At 38.8% G+C, this 21559-nt stretch overlaps 1 protein-coding gene across 2 annotated transcripts; it reads left to right on the forward strand.

Annotated features, from left to right (window-relative positions):
• Positions 1-1724: 1724 nt before the first annotated feature.
• Positions 1725-21512, forward strand: b4galnt1a (beta-1,4-N-acetyl-galactosaminyl transferase 1a). Of its 2 annotated transcripts, XM_057363371.1 has the most exons (12): positions 1725-1838; positions 2053-2145; positions 3878-4107; positions 6837-7013; positions 7730-7836; positions 10112-10152; positions 10967-11147; positions 17795-17887; positions 17976-18163; positions 18421-18561; positions 20099-20336; positions 20456-21512. In XM_057363371.1, exons 3-12 carry the CDS (start codon positions 3899-3901, stop codon positions 20671-20673), a joined length of 1593 nt encoding a protein of 530 aa, XP_057219354.1. In that variant the 5' UTR covers positions 1725-1838; positions 2053-2145; positions 3878-3898; the 3' UTR covers positions 20674-21512. The 2 variants fall into 2 exon arrangements, with proteins under 2 accessions (XP_057219354.1, XP_057219355.1); XM_057363372.1 differs by lacking the exon at positions 2053-2145.
• Positions 21513-21559: the final 47 nt, after the last annotated feature.

The raw sequence follows: 21559 nt of genomic DNA on the forward strand, positions 1-21559 counted from the left end.
TGTAACATAATGTAAATGAATTGAGACATAGTGAACTTAAGTCACAAGTTAACACGGTAGTAATGAGCATCGTTCTTTCACTACAGGGGCCATCAAATGGAAACCATTCCTTCTAAAAAGACGTGGTTACTAAACGGTACTCGTAAACTACATTCCATAAGAGATAAATAACACAGAGGTCACAAGTTAAAACGGGCATATTCCCTTGATTCATCCAGCTGCATATTGTTGTGTGACATCTTGATATTATTGCAAAGATCCGCAGCAGCTAGCATTGCGAAATAGCTTAGTGTGATTGTTACCGTAGTGACACGCTGCCTCGCTTTATTGTATGGGTACGAATCCCGTGTCAAATCGCTTTATTTATTTTTTCACCTCGCTTCAGCCGTTACGGGCGATCATACCAATAATTTGCAATCTTAACAAGAATGTCAAAATCATGTAACAAGAAAGTCTGTGTTTATTAGACATCTTAATATCAAGTCGTCTTGTGCTTTCAGAATCGACGAATCTGCTGAGGTCGTTCATGCACCTCTTTGGCAGAGGACCTGTAACCGGAACTTGGTCACCACCTTAGCACCCCCTGACTCGCACAGATTTTGAAGAACTTTGTCATTTATCTCTCCGTCAATCTGTAATAAATCCTCAATAAATGCATCTAATCTGAATGACACATAGTCATTTGATGCATGGTTATCGACTTCATTGGCTAAATGCTGTAACTCTCTAGCTAATTGTGCGCACGCCATAAACGTTATACACGAAGCAAACGATCAGTGAGTGACGTGACGTTAGTCCAAAACAAGTCAAGAGTAATCGATCAAACGCTTCAATCTACGCTGAACCAATAGTAGGCAAGACCAACCCATCTAATTATCATACAAGACACAGAAAAGTAAGAATAAATACAAGAATAAATAAATAAAAGTGGAAATAAATACATGCGATAATAAATAAATATAAAAATAAATAAACGTATAAATAAATAAATGTAAAAATAAAAGGAAATGATAAATAAAATAATCTAAAAATAAAAAATAATAATAATTAAAAATAATAAAAAATGGACACAAAAAATAATAAATCAATTTAAAAAATGAAAAGAAAAGTTAAAGCTAAGATCAATAATAGCTAAAACGAATTATTTTGTTTTATCAAACCATTCATTCCTTTATTTATTTTCATATTATTACATTTATTCGTTTATATATTTATTTATTTATACATTTATTTATTTATAATTTTTGCAGGTTTAGTCCTCCATAAACTTGTAGGCCCTACTGGAAATAAAACGTAGCCAAGCTTGACATTTCCTCTGAAATGCACGCATTTGAAGGTTGCCATGTAATGGCAATTCAGAAATAATTATTTCAGAAATAATTACATTTGGCTGCATAATCTTTTACGTATGTACACACAAATAGGCACAACGTGTGATACATACAACACAATGATAAACATGACATAGGCCTAATTACTTTGTTATAAAAGACCATATTAATCCTCTGTTAATTTTTTATTTTCCAGGTGCACTAGTGCTTGTTTTTAGCACATCCATCGTGTGTTTAAAAGATCATACATTTGAAATAAACTATATGCAGTAACACAACGTCATATTTAATTGTATTTTTGCAGCATCGCGGTAGGTGTATTAATAATTACTGAGAGTAACTGGTGTTTTTTAAGTATCTGGCAACCATTGCAGAGGCGAACCCAAGCAATCACAATGCGCACCCACAAGTGAAAATACACGTGACACTCACTGCGGTTCCACGCTTTTTTACTTCTTATAATCTTCCTATAGTTTTTGGATTAAACTGTACATTTACTTATTGCTGGTGAGTTACCGTTGTTTTTTGTAGCTACTTTAGGCTACATGTAATAAATATAAAACATCTTGTAAAATTATATATAGGCTATATATACATATATATGTCATGTTATCTATGACAGTACAAAAAACCTACGCTTGTATGATTTTGCCTATTCAAATTATGCTAACTTTTCAAACTTCTTTATGCGCATTTTCTGACTCGTTTGCTGTTGGCTTAGCCTATTAAAGCAGACGGAAGGAGGTCGGTTTCACTGTCGTAACACAAATCTTCACGTGAGATGGAATTTGGGCTTTCTCAACGTTAGGTTAGGGTAAGGCAATATGTTTTATATTATGAACATTTGGTCATGTACTATTAGTCAGTAAAAATATACATGTTACATCTGTTTGTTTGAGTCACTTGAAAACATTTGCGGAGGTAAAAGCCAAGTGCCTTGATATTAACAGGCTATATCCATCCGGGTGAGAAGAGAATATAGCTATCTGACCACATAAAGAATAAATTATATTTATAGACACAAGAATAGACTTGGCGATTGATTCGATGAGTGTGTTGAGATGTGTTGGTGTGACTTGTGGCACAACTTAAAAACTTTTGACTGCTTTTTGAGAAACCGATGCCTGTGTAGTGTGTACTACCAATACTCTGTTTAGATTATTGTACTGCCTGTACTTGCTAATGTTTTCATTTTACTGTTTTTAATAGGCTATTTTTATAAAAGTTCTAGCATGGCTTAATGGGAGAAGAAACCAAAGTTTGGGTATACTGTATATTCCATCTGGGTATATTAAATTCAACACGTGATAAATATTGAATATTTGACAGAGAAATATTATTTGTGCATGTTGCCTGTCTAAAAGCTGGTCATAAAACCTTTGACTGACACATGCAAAATTGTTTTCATTTCTTTGGCATGTAAACCAACAAAAGGATGAAACACTACTGCAATGTTAACTGCACTGGTTGTGTTTCTTTCTTTCGCTCTTCTGTAATTTAAATAATTGAGAACCTATCTTGTATCTTCCACCTTTAGGGTACTATTTTGCATTAACAGCCGTAAATCCAGGTTCCTCTCAGCTCTGTTAGACTTTTGCCCGGTTTCACAGACGAGGCTTAGGACTAGTCCTAGACTAAAATGAAAGTTTGATAATAAATTGCCCTGACATATCTTTAAATATGTAATTGCCATTGTTTTGTCTCAAGATGCACACCAGTAATGTTTTTATCAAAGGCATTTTAATAAAAGCGACTTAAATAGCCTAATTTAATCAAAGTCCTGGCTTGCTCTAAGCCTTGTCTACGAAACCGGGCCCTTATCTTCCAATTAGACTTCTTGTTTCTAGGTAGCCAGTTTCAGCTCTGTTTACATGTGCACAGACAGAATGAGTATTCCACTGGCTAATTTGCTTATAATTCACATCAGAAAAAATGCATCTTGTCACTGAGACAGAACAACTATTGTGCCCTTGCGGTCGATGATATGTTTCCTTTATGGGAAGATAAGGTACATCTCGGAGTGCTGATGTTAAAGAGTTTGTACCTTAGAGAGTGCTGCCCAAAGATGAGGTTTTGCAAATATTTTGACAGCTGTCATAGCAAATTTGTGGGAGCCTCACAAATGAGCATTGATGTACTTATTAACGTCATGCTCCAAAGTCTTCTAAAGTGCCATTTTTGAGAAGCAGGATGTAGAATTTGACAAACAGTACGGCAGCATTTTTAAAATCAAGTTTTACTAGATTTTTTTGAAAAGGAAAAAAAAAACACTCAAATGTAAGGAAATGAGCCTGGTATGCTTTGCATTTGAACTCGCACAGCTTTCGGTTTCTGCTAGTAAGCTAAGGTACAGAATTCTGTACCATAAAATAGATGAATGCAAATTAAGAATTAGAGCGATGAATTCATTAACTGTCACTATCATATGTGTGCTGATTATTTTAAAGATTATATCTGTTACCTGATGGTGATTGAAAATGGACTGTTGCTTTGAATCACTTAAAATCCTAAATGAAAGTCTTAATATTATCTGACTTGTTTTTCAGCATTTTTGTACACAGGTGATTATGCGTGTTATGAATAAGAAAGCACTGGCAGTTTTGCTGGTGGTATTCCCGCTCACAGTCATACTGATTTACCACTGGAACTCAGGGTCCATCGCTACAATTGACATACGGGGACGAGACACTTTAAAGAAGCTACTGGATGAGAGGATACGACAGATGAAATATGAAAATGACAATATTCCTTATCGCATCAAAGAAAACATCTTAAGGTGTGTACAGATTTGTTGTTGACACACATACTGTTGACCAGCGTAGTTTTGTTTTGCTGCATGAGTCGACTGACTGATAATCTTATATAAACAACCACAGAGCACCTACCAAGATTTTCCTACCAACCAAATTTCCAAATTCGAGCACTGGAATTGGGGCTGTTGGCCGTGTAATGTGACCATGAATATGATATACAGCTAGACGCTCCCACTTAATTTCATAGTCAAACAGAAAAACCTACGGGTTTCTAACCTCAGGCCACTGGCCTCTTTAACTGATATTTCGCTTCCACGCTGCACTCTTTGATAAGTTAATGAATAACATGATGTTTGGTTGGATTTTGCCCCTTCCCTCTTCAACTTCCAGTCTGTGTTTGGTTATAATATTGATTCTTTGCGGAGGTTTCCCGGAAGAGAAGTTTGGGCCACGTAATGGGTTTTTTATATTGTTGCCGTAATGATGCTGAAACCATCTATAATCTGAACTATTCACTTCAAATTCATATTCTTGCAATCTTAAAGGACCAGTGTGTAATTTTTTGGAGGATCTAATTGCAATATAATATACATAACTATGTGTTCAGAGGCGTATAAAGATCTTACGTAATGAAGCGTTATGTTTTTATTACCTTAGGATGAGCTATTTCTATCTACTATTCCCCTTGCATGGAATTCACCATTTTGTTTCTACAATAACCCTAAACAGATGAACTACTCTACAGAGCGCACTTCGTAAATACTTTATCTCAATCGGGGAAGAAGCGAAAATGTGACTTCATCTTAATCCTGTGTCAGCCACCGTAGTGCATCGAAAGGGAGGGGGGAGGAGTTGAGTGAATGGTCGGTTGCACCTGACCTGACGAATTCCTTACAACTGATCTGACGCGAAACCGCTACGATAAAGGCCAGTCGGTCAGGTGTCGGAAACAGATGAGTGATCTAACAAAGATTGCTGTTTGCACATGCACACTTTCTCACAATAGAAGGCCTCCGTTACACTTCTGAGTTTCTAATTTGGCAATTAATTTGACTGCAATAGCAGACTCGGTTGATTTTTATCTGCGTCTGGTGGGTGTTAATTTCAAAATGCAAGATAATAATATAACATTTTTAAAGGTTCTACGGACCCCCCTGCAATTACGCCACAGACCACTAGGGGTCCGCGTACCCCCGGTTGAGAAACACTTCATTAGACAGAGTGGCTTGTTTTTTGTAAAGTGTGTTAGTCCTTGTTTGTGTGTGACTTAATCGATGGCGCACCGCTAATTTACTTAGTTTTAGTCTATTTTGCGATTGAAACTCGTTTGCATTGAGTTCATATAGCCTATATCTCGAGCCCTATGATTTCTGTGATGCGGACGCAGAATCCTGCTATTTAAATCTGTCAACTGCCGGTTCTGCGTGTATGAGTGAATGTGTTGCACAGTTTAAAGTGCTACACGTGTGACGCTCATGGATTTGTATTTGTCTCACTGTATGAGGACATAAACACATGAGCATCATGTCCAGAGTTTCCCTGAGAGTTTATTTCAGGTGCATTTAACTGTTTTCGAAAAACTATCATCACTGAACCATACACTAAAACTCAAATTGATGAGTTGAATCAGGTGTTTTATATAGGGAGAGATCTAAAACATTCTGGAAGGTGTGCCCCGAGGACCAGGGTTGGGAAACACTGACCTAAACGCTCGAATGAAAAAATACTGTAGTGTTCTATAGTATTTGATATAGCTAATTGTGGTATTCTTGTTGCAATTGATCAACTGTAGTATACTTTAATATTTACTATAGTAAGGTTCAAAAACACTATATTATCTAGGAATTTTACTGCAGTTTACTATAGGCCTAGTAAATGCTATAGTATAAGCTACTACAGTATTTTTATGTGGACAAATATATTACTATTGTATAGTAAAAAATGGACAACACAGAACATTAAAAATGGATAAACTAAAAATTATATGGCCCTTTAATTGATCCATTTGTACTGTATATAACATTAATGTCCTTTGTTGATAACCAGTCTATTTATGTGATGATCTGCATTTGTGTTTTTTTAAAAATGATAACAGACGTTTTATACTTGTGCTACCTGTATAATTGTTTGGCCTGTGCTACAAAACTTTAAACCTCTGTAGCACCAGTGCTATGTGCAAAAAAGTTAATGTACAGCCCTGTATTTCAATTCAGATCGTGGATCGAGATTCTTTATGAAAATTGTGATATCCTTTTTTGGGAAGATTGCCCAGCACTACTTGGTGGTGGTGACGTTGATATCGAGCGACCTTAAGTGTAGTCTGTTTATAGCATCGTGTTAGCTTTTTGTTCTGCCGATTGTATTTCAGCTTCAAAAGTAACAAATATTGTGTTAATTTGTAAAGATTATCTTGATAGACAAAACGTGTAAACATCATAAACCTTTGATAATAACAGATCTTATTTTTTGCGGTCTTCCAAAAGTCTATGGGAAAAATGCATAGGCTTTCGGTCGAGGGAACCAGTGCGGCGCTTACTTCCGGGTTAGCCTACAAAAATACGTCATCTCTGAGGTACTGGATTCACAACCTCACCGCTAGATGCCGCTAAAAATTACACAATTGTCCTTTAAGCTTATTTTAATTGTACTAATGTCTTCATTTTAATTTCATGTATTTGAAAGTGTGTTTTTGTACTGATTTACGTAGTTCTATATACTGTAATTAAAATCTCATTTACTTACTTTCAAACAGAACCCTTGCCATTAATGGATGTGTTTGTGAAAGCGACAGATCCCCCATTCATTTCCCCTTTGCTCAGCAATTGTTTCCTCAAGTATCAGCTACTCGGCTAAATACAATGTTACAAGGCGCAGACCTGCAAAGAGCAAAACAATACAGGAATAAGGAGTACCACAGTTTCCTTAAGAGGTATGTCCAAAAGCACCGCTAAATACCCTTAACAATGGCGCCTGCGCACCGAAATATCACTCATTTTGTCTTTAAGTACAGTTCATTATTTGTATGGATAGTTCACCCAAAAATGAATGCTCTGCCAATTTACTATCCCCTTATGTAGTCCATCATTTACTGTCCCCTCAAACTAATATAACCTGGTTATTCACACTTCAGAAAAGACACCAAGCTTCAGTTGCCACCTGATATCAAGAGTGCTCCTTCTGTTTCTATTTTTAAGTCCAGACCACATTTTTATTCTCTGGCCTTTCCTGACTATTAAGTTTGTTTAATAATTGTTATTGTTAAGGGTTTTTCTCTCTCTCTGTTTATGGAATTTTAGAAGTTGTTGTATTTATTGTTGGTTTTGTACAGCAGTTTGGTCAATGTAATGCTGAACTTAAATGTGCTTTATAAATAAATGTACTTACTTACTTACAAAAGCAAAATGAAAGTAGGCTGTGTTGCGGGATGTGTTATTTTCTGAGAATCTTGCCTTGCCTCACTTTGCCATCTATGGGTCACCGTTTACTGTACTGTTTAGAAAATAGCAGTGAGCTTTCTGTGCAAAACTAGCAGTACTGAGAAATAAAGCCATACAGGAGTTATGATGAGTCATTAAAAAGCTAAATAATGGCCACGCCATAATAAGTTGAATCAGTTCTCTGATTTGTTTTCTCTGTTCATTTAAGGACCTTCACTGCTGCAGACTCGCTTATCTTAGCTGATGCCAACAACCCTCTCCAGTACCCTACTCAGGGTGTGGAAGTCAGACCAACCAGGACCATTCTAATACCCGGTAAATTACTGCTTATAGAGTTACTCAACTTAAAGCAACCATTAAAGGATTATTTGTGGTAAAATAGGACTAAAGAAGAAAATATTTGCAATGAAAATAGCCTATTGTGTTAGCTCTGGATGTTGTTCACAGATGTGTGATAGACATCTTTATATTTTTAATAGGGAAACATTTTTATAGACATTATTTTTCGATGATCACATGCTGCAACCATTAAAACCAATAGGTGCCATATTTAGTCATAGTTATCTAACCAACAGCTTCATATATAACAGCTGTGCACCTGCTTGTTGATCATGTGTGCACTGAACTGGATTAGGTGGAATCTCACTTGTTTGGGGAATAGTTGTACAAGGACCTAATTATCAGTGTCTTGTTGCTTAGCAAGTCCAAGTTTTATTAACTCGTGTGATTTATATTTGTCATTAACATGCGACCTGTATCTGGATGTTGTCCACATACACATTGAAAAGACAAGTGTAAACCCACTTCTGATCGGAATGTTGACCTCCCAGCGTGTCCTGATCCAGATGTAGTCGAGGACGTGTTGTGATCGGTTCTTAGTGTAATGTAAATGCAATCCAGCCAGTTTATCTACATTTACCCTACAACTTCACAGAAACCCCGCCCGCTATCATTATTCTCCCTCGTCTGTGCGACGCCTGTCAGACTGCGGAGCAGATGACAAATACAGCGGAAAGTTTACTCTTGCGTCATTCGTTCATTTTCCCACAAAATGATCGTGGATATTCTTTATAGTGTATCATTATTTGCAACCTACAGAGGATGTATGTCAAATCACAAGATGTTTTACTTGACCACTTCAGCTGTAGGGGAGCACGGGGCACAAAGTAACGCGGGGTCAGGGCTGGGAAGGTTACTTTTAAAATGTATTTCAGTACAGATTACAAAATACATGCTTTAAAAAGTAATCTGTAACGTTTCTAGATTACACAATTTTTGTAACTTAATCTAAATGCTTTAGTGTGAGTCAGTGTGACAAAAAGTCGCAATTACCTTAAAAATCACTTAAACAAGACACAAACAACTATCACAAAACATGAAAACAGTCGTTAATCATTCAGGTAACGACAGACAATAAAGATTCAAGGGTATGTACATTTTTTTAATGTGGTAATCAGTATAAATTCATACAGTTTGTCTCCTGGAGTAGGCTATTTGTAAACTTTTATTGTGTGAAATAGCCTATTCAGGACAGCACTAAATAAAATTAACATGCAATTTCTATGAACCCAGATCCTTCTTTTGATAAAATGATTCAAAATTTGCATATTCTGCAAGGGGTATGAAACTTAAGGGCATAACTGTAGTTTAGGATGCTTTTGCATATTGTCAGAGAATCACAGATTCCTGTTTACATTAGTTGCCTGTTACAGTTGATATTAATGTATAAATGACATAAAAATTCCAAGTAATCACTTTGGTAATCTTAAAACGGAGCTCTGAATACACCGTGTATATAATTTACACACAGAAAAAAGCTTGTTTAGTGTTGCTAATAGGCTTAGCTGATGTCAGTAAGCATGCTATTTAGGGCGCAAACCAAGGAAATTACTCGCTGTCACTTGCAGCCGAACCAACCCAAATAGACAAGAATGGGTGTGTGATCGCTTTTGATCATAGTAACTTACTTATGTCCTTATTTTATGTGTCTGTGACATAAATAAACAAATGATGTGTTTAAAAACACTGTTAGAGTCAGTGTGTGTGTGCGCACGTGAAATCCACCGCAGCTTTAATATATGATGATACGGCTGAAGTGGTCAAGTAAAAGCTTGTGTAATTTGACAAACATCCTCTGCTTATACTTTCACATATAAGATCATTAATCGTTTTAATAACTCCAGCTCGGTAGTCCAAACAGTTGTAGCCTGCATCTGATTCTGACCGTGGCTTACCTCCCACCGCTGCCTTGATTTCAACATGGCTGTGGCGAATATAGTTCCCAGTGTATCATTATCTGTAACCAAAGCCATCCTCCCCGTTATACGTGTTCTGTGAAATCTCAATGACAAATAAACACAGCCTCTGACTCAGAGGTATCGACTTGTAGCAATATTTGTAGATAAATATATTGAGCTTGAACACAGCAAAAATAATAATTTTAACACAGAGCTGTAATTGCAAATGTGATGTCAAACATGGTAGATTACTAAACTGTGAAAATAGCCTTTATCGGCATAAATCTCTGTACTAAGAATGACACATGACCAAAGCCACACAATAAGCCCGTGTTTTTGTGTTTATGTTTAAGGTTTGAGTCTAAATGTAAAATCCGAAGGGAGACATCATTTGGTAAGTTTACAATTTTTGTGTTTTATGTGGTAATGTATAAGTATTATTAGGTGGCTGTCTGGAATACTGCATTCTTTGGTCATTCAAAATAATCTCATGGCAATTCGTAACTACGATCTGTTTTAGTGAATTGGTGGGTAATTTGTAAAAATTTGCCTGAAATTCTCATTTGTGTGGGTTTCTTTTTGTACGTTCTGCTTACATACCATGGTTTCACATGGATGTTTTTAAGGGCTGGGTCGGTGGACCTTCATGCTTGCTTGCTTCATCATTTGTTTTTGTAAAATTTACATCATAAGGGGCTGTGTCCACCGAGGCCTTTACGCCTGCGGCCGACGTGTTTTTTCAATTGTTTTCAACGGAAACTCCATTTAAAAAAAACATAAGTTTACGTTTTTTTCCGCGCTCATCGCTGGTGCTATGCATTTTTCCCACGATCAGCGCCGGCGTTCGACCGGGTGCCCAGAGTTGAAAAATGCTCAACTTTGGGCAGAACGCTGAGCCTGCAGCGAGCGTTTTCAGCCGAGCTCCTGCCGTTTTAAGCTACGTAAATGCGCCTCGGTGGACACAGCCCCTAAGAATTAATAGAAAATGGATCATTCAGTGGTCAAATATTTTTTTAAATGACAGGGATCATATGCTGTATAACTGACAGTTTATTGTACTCTTATCTAACATGTTCTCTCTATACATGCTAGTAAAAAATATTAAAATCAAATTTATGTTTTTTAAATATATATTAAATATTATTAAATGTCCATTTCGTCTCTGTCTGGCCAAGCAAACTGTATTTTTCAAAAAGTGCCAATTTCAGGTAGATCTAACAGCTACGATGGGAACATTTGATACGGCAGTGCTGGTGGATGGAGTGCAGATCAGTGGAGAAGGAGAGATGCACATTAGTTTTGTGAGCGAATCACTGGCCTTGCTAAACAGACAGCTGCAGTTTGTCACCTACACAAACACACAGTTCCACCCCAACACAGCAGATGTAGGTAAGAGATTCAGAACACATTGAAAGACAAAGCTTTCTTAGGCAAACATTACCAATACAATGGAACTGGGGTTTGCACAAAAACATGATCCCTACACTGCAACTCCGGCGCTAAACAAATAGGTTTAGATTTCCCCGAGAATGATTTACTCAACAAGTCAAATATTAATTCTTGTTGCAGCATGCTCTGGGTAGCAGGGCTGGCTCTAGGCATGGGCAGGGTTGGGCTGAGCCCCCCTAAACGTCTGTCTTGCCCACCCAAAGAGAATAAAAAAAATCACCAAAAATTAGCTGAAAGCAACCTCACTCTTCACTCACAAAGCGGCTTTAGTTTGTAACATTGAAACATGCTACATACTACAGGTGGAAGAAAAATAATGTGTAAAGGCGTGCGTGCTTTGTGTTTATTATAAACAGAATGTAAAATTAATTGTGTCGTAAAATCAGAATATTATAACTTGTTTTTTTAGATGTTTCAGTAAAAAAAATCTCATATAAACTTTTCTGTTGTTTTGACCTGTTTTCTCCAGTTAATTTTTTGCAAATAAAAACAACATTATTATATGGAATTTGGGAGAATTGTTGTCAGAAGTTCACAAAAATAAACAAAAAAGACCATTTTACCAAAACACATTCTTATCAGAAAAAAATGGAAATACTTTTGAAATGGTCTCTTAATTTTTTCTGTGGCTATATGTGTGGTTGGCATATATTCCCTCCCAGGATATCGTCTTGGTTACGGATGTAACCTCAGTTCCCTGATGGAGGGAACGAGATGTTGTGTCGAGCTGACAGATGGGGTTCGCTCTTGAGAACCTATCAACTTCTGACTAGTTTAGAAAAGGCCAATGAAATTGGCAAATGAAATTTGCATGCCGGACTGCGCACCCAGATATCCGGGTATAAAAGGGAGACGGCGTGCTGCATTCATTCACCTTTTGGTCTGAGGAGCCTGAGCATCCCTCGACCGCTGCGGCAGGCGGCCAGCGTTGTGGCAAGAAGGACACAACGTCTCGTTCCCTCCATCACGGAATTTAGGTGACATCCGTGGTGACATACCACGTCTGTAGCACTAGGTCTGGTTAGAGCTATGTGGTAGATAACTCAACTGTTCCCCAGCCTAAGGGGGCAGGGCTGCTCTGCCCATCCTGCCCCCAGGAAGGTGTTTAGTGATGGATGGAATGCCTGTTCTTTACCCAGTGGGGAAAGAAGGGAGGCGTAAATAGCCGCTGATCCCCCTAGAGGAAGGGGGAAGGGCTTTCGCAGGCATACGCCCTACCGGCTGCTGGCCCTACACATTGCCCTGCAGGACGCGGGCTGACACCGGTTCCACGCGTAGGTATTAGAACCTCGCGAAGGTGTTGGGCGTAGCTCAACCCGCAGCTCTGCAGATGTCTGCCAGAGAGGCGCCCTGAGCCAGTGCCCATGAGGAGTGTGCCTCACTCCTAACGGGCAGGGGCGATCTTGAGATCGATATGCCGTAGTGACGGCATCCACGATCCAGTGCACCAGCCTCTGTTTGGAGACAGCCCTCCCCTTCTGCTGACCTCCAAAACAGACAAAGAGCTGCTCAGAGCTTCTGAAGCTCTGCGTGCGGTCCAAGTAGAGGCGCAGTGCGCGTACTGGACACAACACGGATGGGGTTGGGTCTTCCTCCCTGGTGGGGAGCGCCTGCAGGTTCACCACCTGGTCTCTAGGGGGAGTGGTGGGAACTTTGGGCACGTAGCCAGGCCGGGGTCCCAGGATAACGTGAGAATCACCGGGCCTGAGTTCTAGGCAATCTGTGGACACGGAGGGTGCTTGTAGGTCCTCTACCCTCTTGGAGGTGAGAAGTCGCTGCAGGAAGGCACAGTCCGCTGCACCATGTGGTAAGATTCCAGCAGTAATTCGGCGTAGAGTTTGAAGTCTCGAAGTCGATCAGTGTGAAGGCTCTGAAGAACAAAAGGTGAATGAATGCAGCACGCCATCTCCCTTTTATACCTGGATATCCGAGGGCGGAGTCCGGCATGCAAATTTCATTCGCCAATTTCATTGGCATTTTCTAAACTAGTCAAGTTCAAGTTCATTTATTTATAGAGCACTTGTTAAACAGCCACACGATTGACCAAAGTGCTGTACATTTTAATTAAGATCTCATACATCTCATTTCAAACTACAAAAACAGTAATAAAAGCAAAAACAATAAAAACCAGTGGAAAACACACCCTTAATGGTAGGCCAGATCGAATAAATACGTTTTTAGACGAGATTTAAAAATGAGAAAAGAGGGGGCCACTTTGACCTCTATTGGCAGATTGTTCCACAGCATAGGGCCAGCTACAGAAAAAGCTCGGTCTCCTCTACATTTAAGTCTGGACTTGGGAACCATAAGGAGATTCAGGTTGCTGGAATGCAAGTTTCTAATGGGGGTGTAGGGATGCAGCAGCTCTGACAAATAACTGGGGGCTTGGTTATGCAGGGACTTATAGACCAATAAGAGGATTTTAAAAACAATTCGGTGTTGGATAGGCAGCCAGTGAAGGGTCTTCATAATAGGGGTGATGTGGTCATATTTTCGACTTTTTGTAATGAATCTCGCAGCAGCATTCTGAACCAGTTGTAGATGGGTAATTTGTGACTGAGCAATACCAAAATACAGTGAGTTGCAGTAGTCCAAGCGTGTAGTGATAAACGCATGAACAACTGTCTCTAACATAGAAGCGTTTAAGAAGTGTTTGATGTTAGACAGCAGGCGGAGTTGGTAGAAGCTTGAGCCAATTACAGTGGAGATATGCTTGTCGAGTTTTAGCGACTCATCGAAGTGGACACCCAAATTACGCACATGAAAGTTGATAGGCAGCCCAAATCAGGACTGGTGGCCTGAGAGTAAGCAGACGGACTAAAAAGAATCACCTCAGTTTTATCTTCATTTAACGTTAACTTTTTTTTACCTAGCCAGATTTTAACCTCCTCTATACAGCTTGAAAGGGTATTCAGAGCTGAGGGGTCATTCCTCTTAATGGGTAAATAGATCTGGGTATCGTCAGCATAAAAATGAAAGGATACCCCATGCCGTCTAAAGATGGAGCCCAGAGGAAGCATGTACAGGGAGAAGAGGGAGGGAGCCAATATTGAGCCTTGAGGCAGGCCACATATGAGTGGGGCAGTGGAGGATGAGAAATTACCTAATCTAACAGAGAAATGTCTGTCAGATAGAAAAAACTGAAACCACTTAACTGTCCCTTTCAGGCCCACATCAGACTCTAAACGGGATATTAAAATAGAGTGGTCCACGGTATTGAATGCTGCTGAAAGATCTAAAAGAACCAGGACCACAGAATCACCAGAATCTGTAGCTAAGAGAATATCATTTAACACTCTAAGAAGGGCTGTTTCCGTACTATGGGCAGGCTTAAAACCAGACTGAAACATTTCTGTAATGCAATTATTTTTAAGGAAGGACTGCAGTTGGTCAAGCACAGTTTTTTCCAATACTTTTGAAATAAAAGGCAAAACAGAAATGGGACGAAAATTGTTCAACTTAGAAGGGTCCAGTGAGGGCTTCTTGAGAAGTGGGGTGACAGTAGCTACTTTCAGAGTAGCAGGAATTGAGCCAGTAGAGAGGCATTTATTGACAAAAGACATAAGGCCTGGCCCTACAGTATCAATGATTAGTTTTAGAAATTTAGGGTGTATGGTGTCATGTGGACAGAAAGAGGGTTTTATTTTAGCCTTAGTGTCTTTGAGTGATTGTAGAGTAATGGGTTCAAATTCAACCCAAGAAACAGAATGCGGAGAGAGCTGAGGAGATACAGTCTGGGAGGAATTTACTATGGGTCTCAGGTTTTAAATTTTATAGATGAAGTGTTTCAAGAAACCCTCACATAGAGCATCAGAGGCACCAGCCAAGGTGTTGTCAGTGGGATTAATAGCAGAGTTTATAGTAGAAAACAGTATTCTAGGAGTGGATAGGTGTTTTAAAATCAAGTCAAAGAAATAAGAAGCTTTAGCAGATTTTGCAGCGGACTGATAAAATGTTAAACTGTCTTTAAATAACTGAAATGAAATATGCAATTTATCTTTTTTCCATTTGCACTCTGCCTTTCTACATGCTTGACGCAGAAGACGAGTGTCCGAGTTTTGCCACTGAGCTGTCTTATTTTTGTGCTTATAGTGCTTTAGTGGGGCAGTGACATCTAAAACATCCCGCCATGCAGAATTTAGTAGACTTAAATGCTGGTCAGCATCCAGGTCCGGTAGAGATGAGTCTATAAATAAATGAGAGCTAGACTCTAAAAAACACTGAGTAAAATTAGGCACAAATTTGGAGGAATATGACCGAGATAGCAATATATCATTCTTAGTAGCATGAGACACATTAGGAAGTGACATGGAAAATAAAATCGGCTTGTGGTCTGAGAGCATAAAATCAGAAATCTCAATGTCAGAAACATCAAACCCATGATAGAGTACAAGATCTAGAATGTGTCCCTGGAGATGAGTGGAGTCATTTATCCACTGAACCAAATTAAGAGTCAATTAGATTGATAAACTCCTTTGATAGCGGGTTAGACTGGCAGCACACATGAATATTAAAATCACCCACCAACATAAAGCGGTCGTATTTTGTTGCGATATTGCCAATAAGTTCTGAAAGTTGCTGTATGAAGTCCTTTGCTGCGTGAGGGGGGTGATAAATCACCCCGACTAAAACAGGACCATTCCAGTCAAGATGTATTAATTGAGCTTCAAAGCTTGAGCACACATCCACTGAGACAAGCTGACAGCGATCACGAAAAGAGTCTTTTAAAATAGATACTAAGCCTCCCCCTTTCCTATTTTGGCGAAGAGAATTAAAAAAGAAGCAGTCAGCCGGAACCAGGTCAGAAAAAGGAGTTAAATCTCCCACCTTGGTCCAGGATTTGGTGATAAACATAAAATCCATATTATTGGTAGTGAAGTAGTCGTTCAGCAGGAAGGGTGGAGGAATGACCTCTGGAGAAAGCGAAGCTCTGCTTAGCGAGCGCAGGGCACCAGGTGTCACTCCGCAGCACCGGCGAGAGGGGCCGATCCGGGGAGGGCCGTCCACAGGACCGGGGGAGATAGACACGGGGAGCAGAGGTATAAGCCACCTGTAGATCTACGGCAGAAGGACTCGTTGGAAGGGCCTGGTCAGGAGCCAGCTCGGAGGTGAGCCTTCAGACCTCCTCGACACCCGCGTTTCCTCCTGCGCTTTCTCCGCGCAGTGATGAGAGGCAGACGCTGTATGCACGCCGGAATGTCCATGAAGAATTCCCCGTGCGTTTGATTGAAAACGCGTTCCATGTCCGACTTATTATAGCTATCCACAAACGGGGCTCGGATATACAAAAAGGATTGGCGGGTATTAGAAAAAAGTGCATCACATTTCAGAGGCCAGACAGCCATCCATATACCTAAAATGAGGAGCAGCAGACGGCATGCCAACATCACAGGTGCCATCTTGCTGTGTCATGTGAAAGCTAGTCAGAAGTTGATAGGTTCTCAAGAGCGAACCCCATCTGTCGGCTCGACACAATTTCGAGAGACCGACAGAAAGGGAACTGCTAGCCCCCCCTTCTGTACCTGGCAGGGCCTGCTGGGTAGTCTTGTTGAACGTGCACACTTCAAAAAATAGCTCACTGAAAGGTTGTTTTCAATCACATGGACTGCAGCAAGTGATTTTCTCCATAGGAATTCACTATGACAAACTCAAAGTAGGCCTACTTATGCTTAATGACCTGAACAATGACCAGGTAAGCCCAAATTTCTGTCAAACCTTACTTGTAATTAACACTAGCTTCTGTTAAAAGAACGAGCCCTTATTAAACAGATAAAGTAAAAGTCTTGCGCTAAGCCTTTATTCCCCAAAATCCATTACAAGGAAACAGTTTAACGTACCAAAACAACAACCACGGAAAAACAACAACCACGGATAACCAAATTAAATACATTTTGTTTATCACTGATATCAAACATAAACATGATAACAGAAAAGTTTTATGTTCTCAGTTTGTCGCTGTCTTGAGGCACGTTATGTTGTTTCTTTAAATTAAACAAGCTTAACGTGGGACTGTTGTTATCGCCGGAATAAGGGCTTGCTCTTTTAACAGTAGCTAGTGGTTATTACAATTTAGGTTTAATAGAAATTTGGTTTTGCGTAGTCGTTGTTTCGGTAGGCTATGTTAAGCTGTTTTCTTATAATGGACGATCGGACTCTAGTGAAGTAGGTATTCCCCCTACTTCAAATTGTTTTACTTTAATGAAATGTTGGAATATTGTATATTTTTAAAATAAAAGATCAAAAGCAGAAACAATGTAGATTTATTTTTACAGCCTTCTTTGCTATTTACCAAGGGTGCCAATAATGGTGAGCAGGACTGTATACATTAGACGTTGATCATACACATTAAATATGCAGGTGTACACATGAACGTGTATGTATACTGGATCAACCATATAATGCACATAGTACAAATATAAGTATGTAAGTTTGGGAATGGATGGTTATTGCATTAGGTGCAATGCATGATGCATTATAGTCCATGAAACTGTAGTTTCACACGCTCTTAGTACACGGCCTGGGATGTGTGTTCTAGTGGGTGTGAAGAGTTTTTTTAATAATATAAAACTATTATTTTGTTCAAACAGTTCAATTTAAAACAACTGGATTCCAAGCATTGTTCACTATTAAGATCAGACATCCACCGATGCCTAAATTCTACAGCCCTGGACCCAAAAGAGGTATAATAATTAATTATCAATTGATAATCCAAAGTTTTTTTTATCACTGTTTTACGGATTTTACATTGGTCGACTCATGTTCTTACAGACTACAATGTCAGCACTCTCGTCACCATTGCCACAAAAACATTTCTACGCTATGATAAACTTCAAGACTTGATCGACAGCATTCGAGAGTTTTACCCCACTGTAACTATAGTGATAGCTGATGACACCAAGGATCCAAAACCAGTAAAAGGCCCTTACATTGAACATTATCTCATGCCTTTTGGGAAGGTATATTTATACTTCATCAATTTTATTCTTCCTGCATCTGCTTGATTTAACGTCTTGATTCAGTTTTAAATTCTGTTGGATGTATTTTGCTGTAACATTTGTCTAGTGTTAAAAAACGTAAAGAGGGTGTGCTTCTGGACCGGTATTTTTTACATCTTGCAAAAATTGTCTTGATCTCTGTGTTAATTGTGTAATTGTTGTGTGACCTCAGTGTTGTGAAAAGGATGGTCTCAAGTGCTGTCTGCTCCTCATTACAGGGCTGGTTTGCTGGCCGCAACCTGGCAGTCTCTCAGGTGACGACCAAATACGTGCTTTGGGTGGATGATGACTTTATTTTCACCTCAAACACCAAACTTGAAAAGATGGTGGATATTTTGGAAAGAACCACTTTGGACCTGGTGAGTGAGTCAGATTGGCTTAACCTGCATGTTGGTAGTTGCTGGTATGTCTTCACCTTTTCTTAATCAGCAACATTTTATTTGTTTACTTATTTTAAGTAGGGTTAGTAAAACGAAACAGGAAGTAAAAATATCCACTCTGGAACCAAACACTTCATAGCTGCTCATCTTTGTCGTTCTGATGTGGGTTTCGGTCTTGTTCCATTGTGGGTTGTATGAGGGTTTTTTTTAAAGGTGAAATGGCGTTTTTTATATGTATGCATTCATTTCATTGGCCTTCGCATTTTACTCAGACACTGTCAGCTACTGCACTTTTGATTCAAAGGCTGCACATTAACACCAGCAAAACTGCAAGTGTATAATCCTGATGTTTTAATGTTTGTTTCTAAATCATGATATGATTTAGAGTTCAAAATTGTCTCAATATTATCGTGGTCACATGACTGTATGAAACGATAGGTCTTCCGGGCCTAACATTGAGAATGTTAGAAAAAAATGTTGTTACCTTTGGCAAGGTCCATCTGGTGCAATTATTTTATTTTATAAAAGGGATTTTTAGGTCATTTGACCCATCTCATACTATACCATACCATACATACTATTATCGTACAGTGAGATTTTGATATTGTTACATCCCTACTTAAAACGCTTGCTAAGGTGTACAGGGGCCAAATAAGGTTTTTCTAAGACTAAAATGTTAAAATGCAAAGTAGCAAGCACGTGTGCACACTGTTAAAATGCAAAGTAGCAAGCACGAGTGAACACGTTTTTCAAGGAGGCGTGAACGGCCAAACACCAAATTCCATATCTAGCCAAGATAAGACTTGACAAAACACTAAGGCCCAGTTTCACAGACAAGGCTTCAACTAAGGCATAGTCCTGGCTTAAACTAAGCCATGTCTGTGAAACCGGGCCTAAAACTTGTTTAAAAGTATTAAACCCAAGGTGCCATTTGCAGTGACGGATCTAGGAGTTTTTGAAAGCAATGGGGCCAGAATTTACAGAGGGGGGTCAAGTATAGTGTGCAATTCTTTTTTTACTTTTCAATTGCTGCTGGCACTATACTAGATTTCTGAACAAAACACTGGAGATGAGTTAGAGAATGATGCATGACGATGATAAACAGAGATTTAGGCTGGGTTGCACCAACAAGGATTAGGCGTAATCTAGATTAAATGAAGGTTTATTTAATAGTTCTATTGCACCAAACTGTAAACCTTGTTTAAAAATAATCAGGTTTATATTGAAGCTATCATTTGATTTAGGTTTTAATTTTACAGTAAATCTAGATTAATTTTAATCCTGTTGCTCCATTATTTACTTGGTCAATAAGATTTCAACTGGCCCCACCCCTAGATCCACCAGTGGAAACCTGAACAAACATTTTAATCAGTCTGTAGTGTTAACACAGGGTGTGGAACCTATGGAAAGGTTTAGTAAATCATTGTATTTTGTATTAAAAAGTGATAGTTCTTGTCAGAGGTCCTCACTAATTCAGTAATAAACTGTACATGTATGTGTGTGTTTGCATTGTGAGGTGGGAGGTGGGGTCAGGGAAGTGACGGGATACACTGCCACCTATCGACACATCGTATCCACGGATGCAGGTGATGAGGAGGGAGATTGCTTACACATAAGGAACGGATACCATCATGTTATCGAGGGATTTCCAAATTGTGTGGTTGCAGATGCTGTCATTAATTTCTTCATGGCTCGTACAGAGAAGATACGAAGAGTGGCCTTTGACCCACGTCTAGCTCGGGTTGGTCATTTAGGTGAGGTGACAAATATATATTTTAAAAGATAAATAAATGACTTTGTGAGTTTTATTATTACTTATAATAGAGAGTTAGTGTAATAATAATACTTTTAAATTGTCGTATTTTGGTTTCAGCATTTTTTATTGATGGGCTTGGCACTCTTCACGGGGGCTCGTGTGATGATGTCATCATCAATCACGCATCGAAGATTAAGGGAATGTTACCATGGGGACAGTCTGAGACTGACAAAGCCTACTCTGCGTTCCGCTATCCCGCCAAAAAAGAGAAAGATGTCAATGAATATGATCTTTACTATCTGAAGAACCATTTTAAATGTGTCACTAGTGACTAGACAACATCTGCATGCATGGCAGCCACTCAGGGATATATTCTGCCAGAACGAGGGAATGGCAGAGAACAAGTCGACATGTCCTGTAAAATAATATCTGTGGAAAATATATTTTAAAAAAGCTCGATTCTAACAAAGACAACAACAAACAAAGGGAAAATATATCAAATAATGCCAATACACATGTCAACAGAACAGTTTAGATCCTGGTTATTTATAAATTGTAGTATTTCCGTTTCACTCCACAAGCTAGTGGACCATTTCTAATTTTTTACAGAGAATACTTGATTTTTTTTTTAATTGATTTGTACTTATTTAGGGTAATTGGTTGATTTGTGTGTTTCATTTAGAAAAATTCTGTATTAAGTTTTATATCTGGGGGGGTTGGTAATGGTAGGCTGTCAAAGCAAAACTTCCACCTTCCACTTCCACCAAAAAGCCACCTCAGCTACAAATGTCAAAATAGTAAAGTATGTTAGTGTTTGTTGATGAATAAAACTTTATATTTTTATAAAAGATTTAGAACTGTTTGTACACATGATGCGTACCTTGCTGATTAAAGTGTGATGCTTGACGTGTGCGGAAAATAACCTTGGTTGTTTGTTGCTTTTCTTTGTAGCTTTTTAGAAGTGTGCCATCTAATTTCACAACATATGCCACCCATATGCAGTGTGTTTCACAATTGTATAACTTGACATGAGAGAATGCAGAAGTTTGCAAACATATTTTGATATTGTGTGTATTTTTACATTTTTTTTCCATTTTTTATGTTCCGAGATTTTGCCAACCACTCCACTCTTTCCTGCGCTGTTCAAACTGATCAATAAAGTGTTGTTGCAGTATTTGTTGTTGTTGGTGAAGCTATTTTTAAATTTCTTTATCATTTTTG

The sequence above is a fragment of the Triplophysa rosa genome, linkage group LG21 (assembly GCF_024868665.1).
Source record: "Triplophysa rosa linkage group LG21, Trosa_1v2, whole genome shotgun sequence".
NCBI classification, from domain to species: domain Eukaryota; kingdom Metazoa; phylum Chordata; class Actinopteri; order Cypriniformes; family Nemacheilidae; genus Triplophysa; species Triplophysa rosa.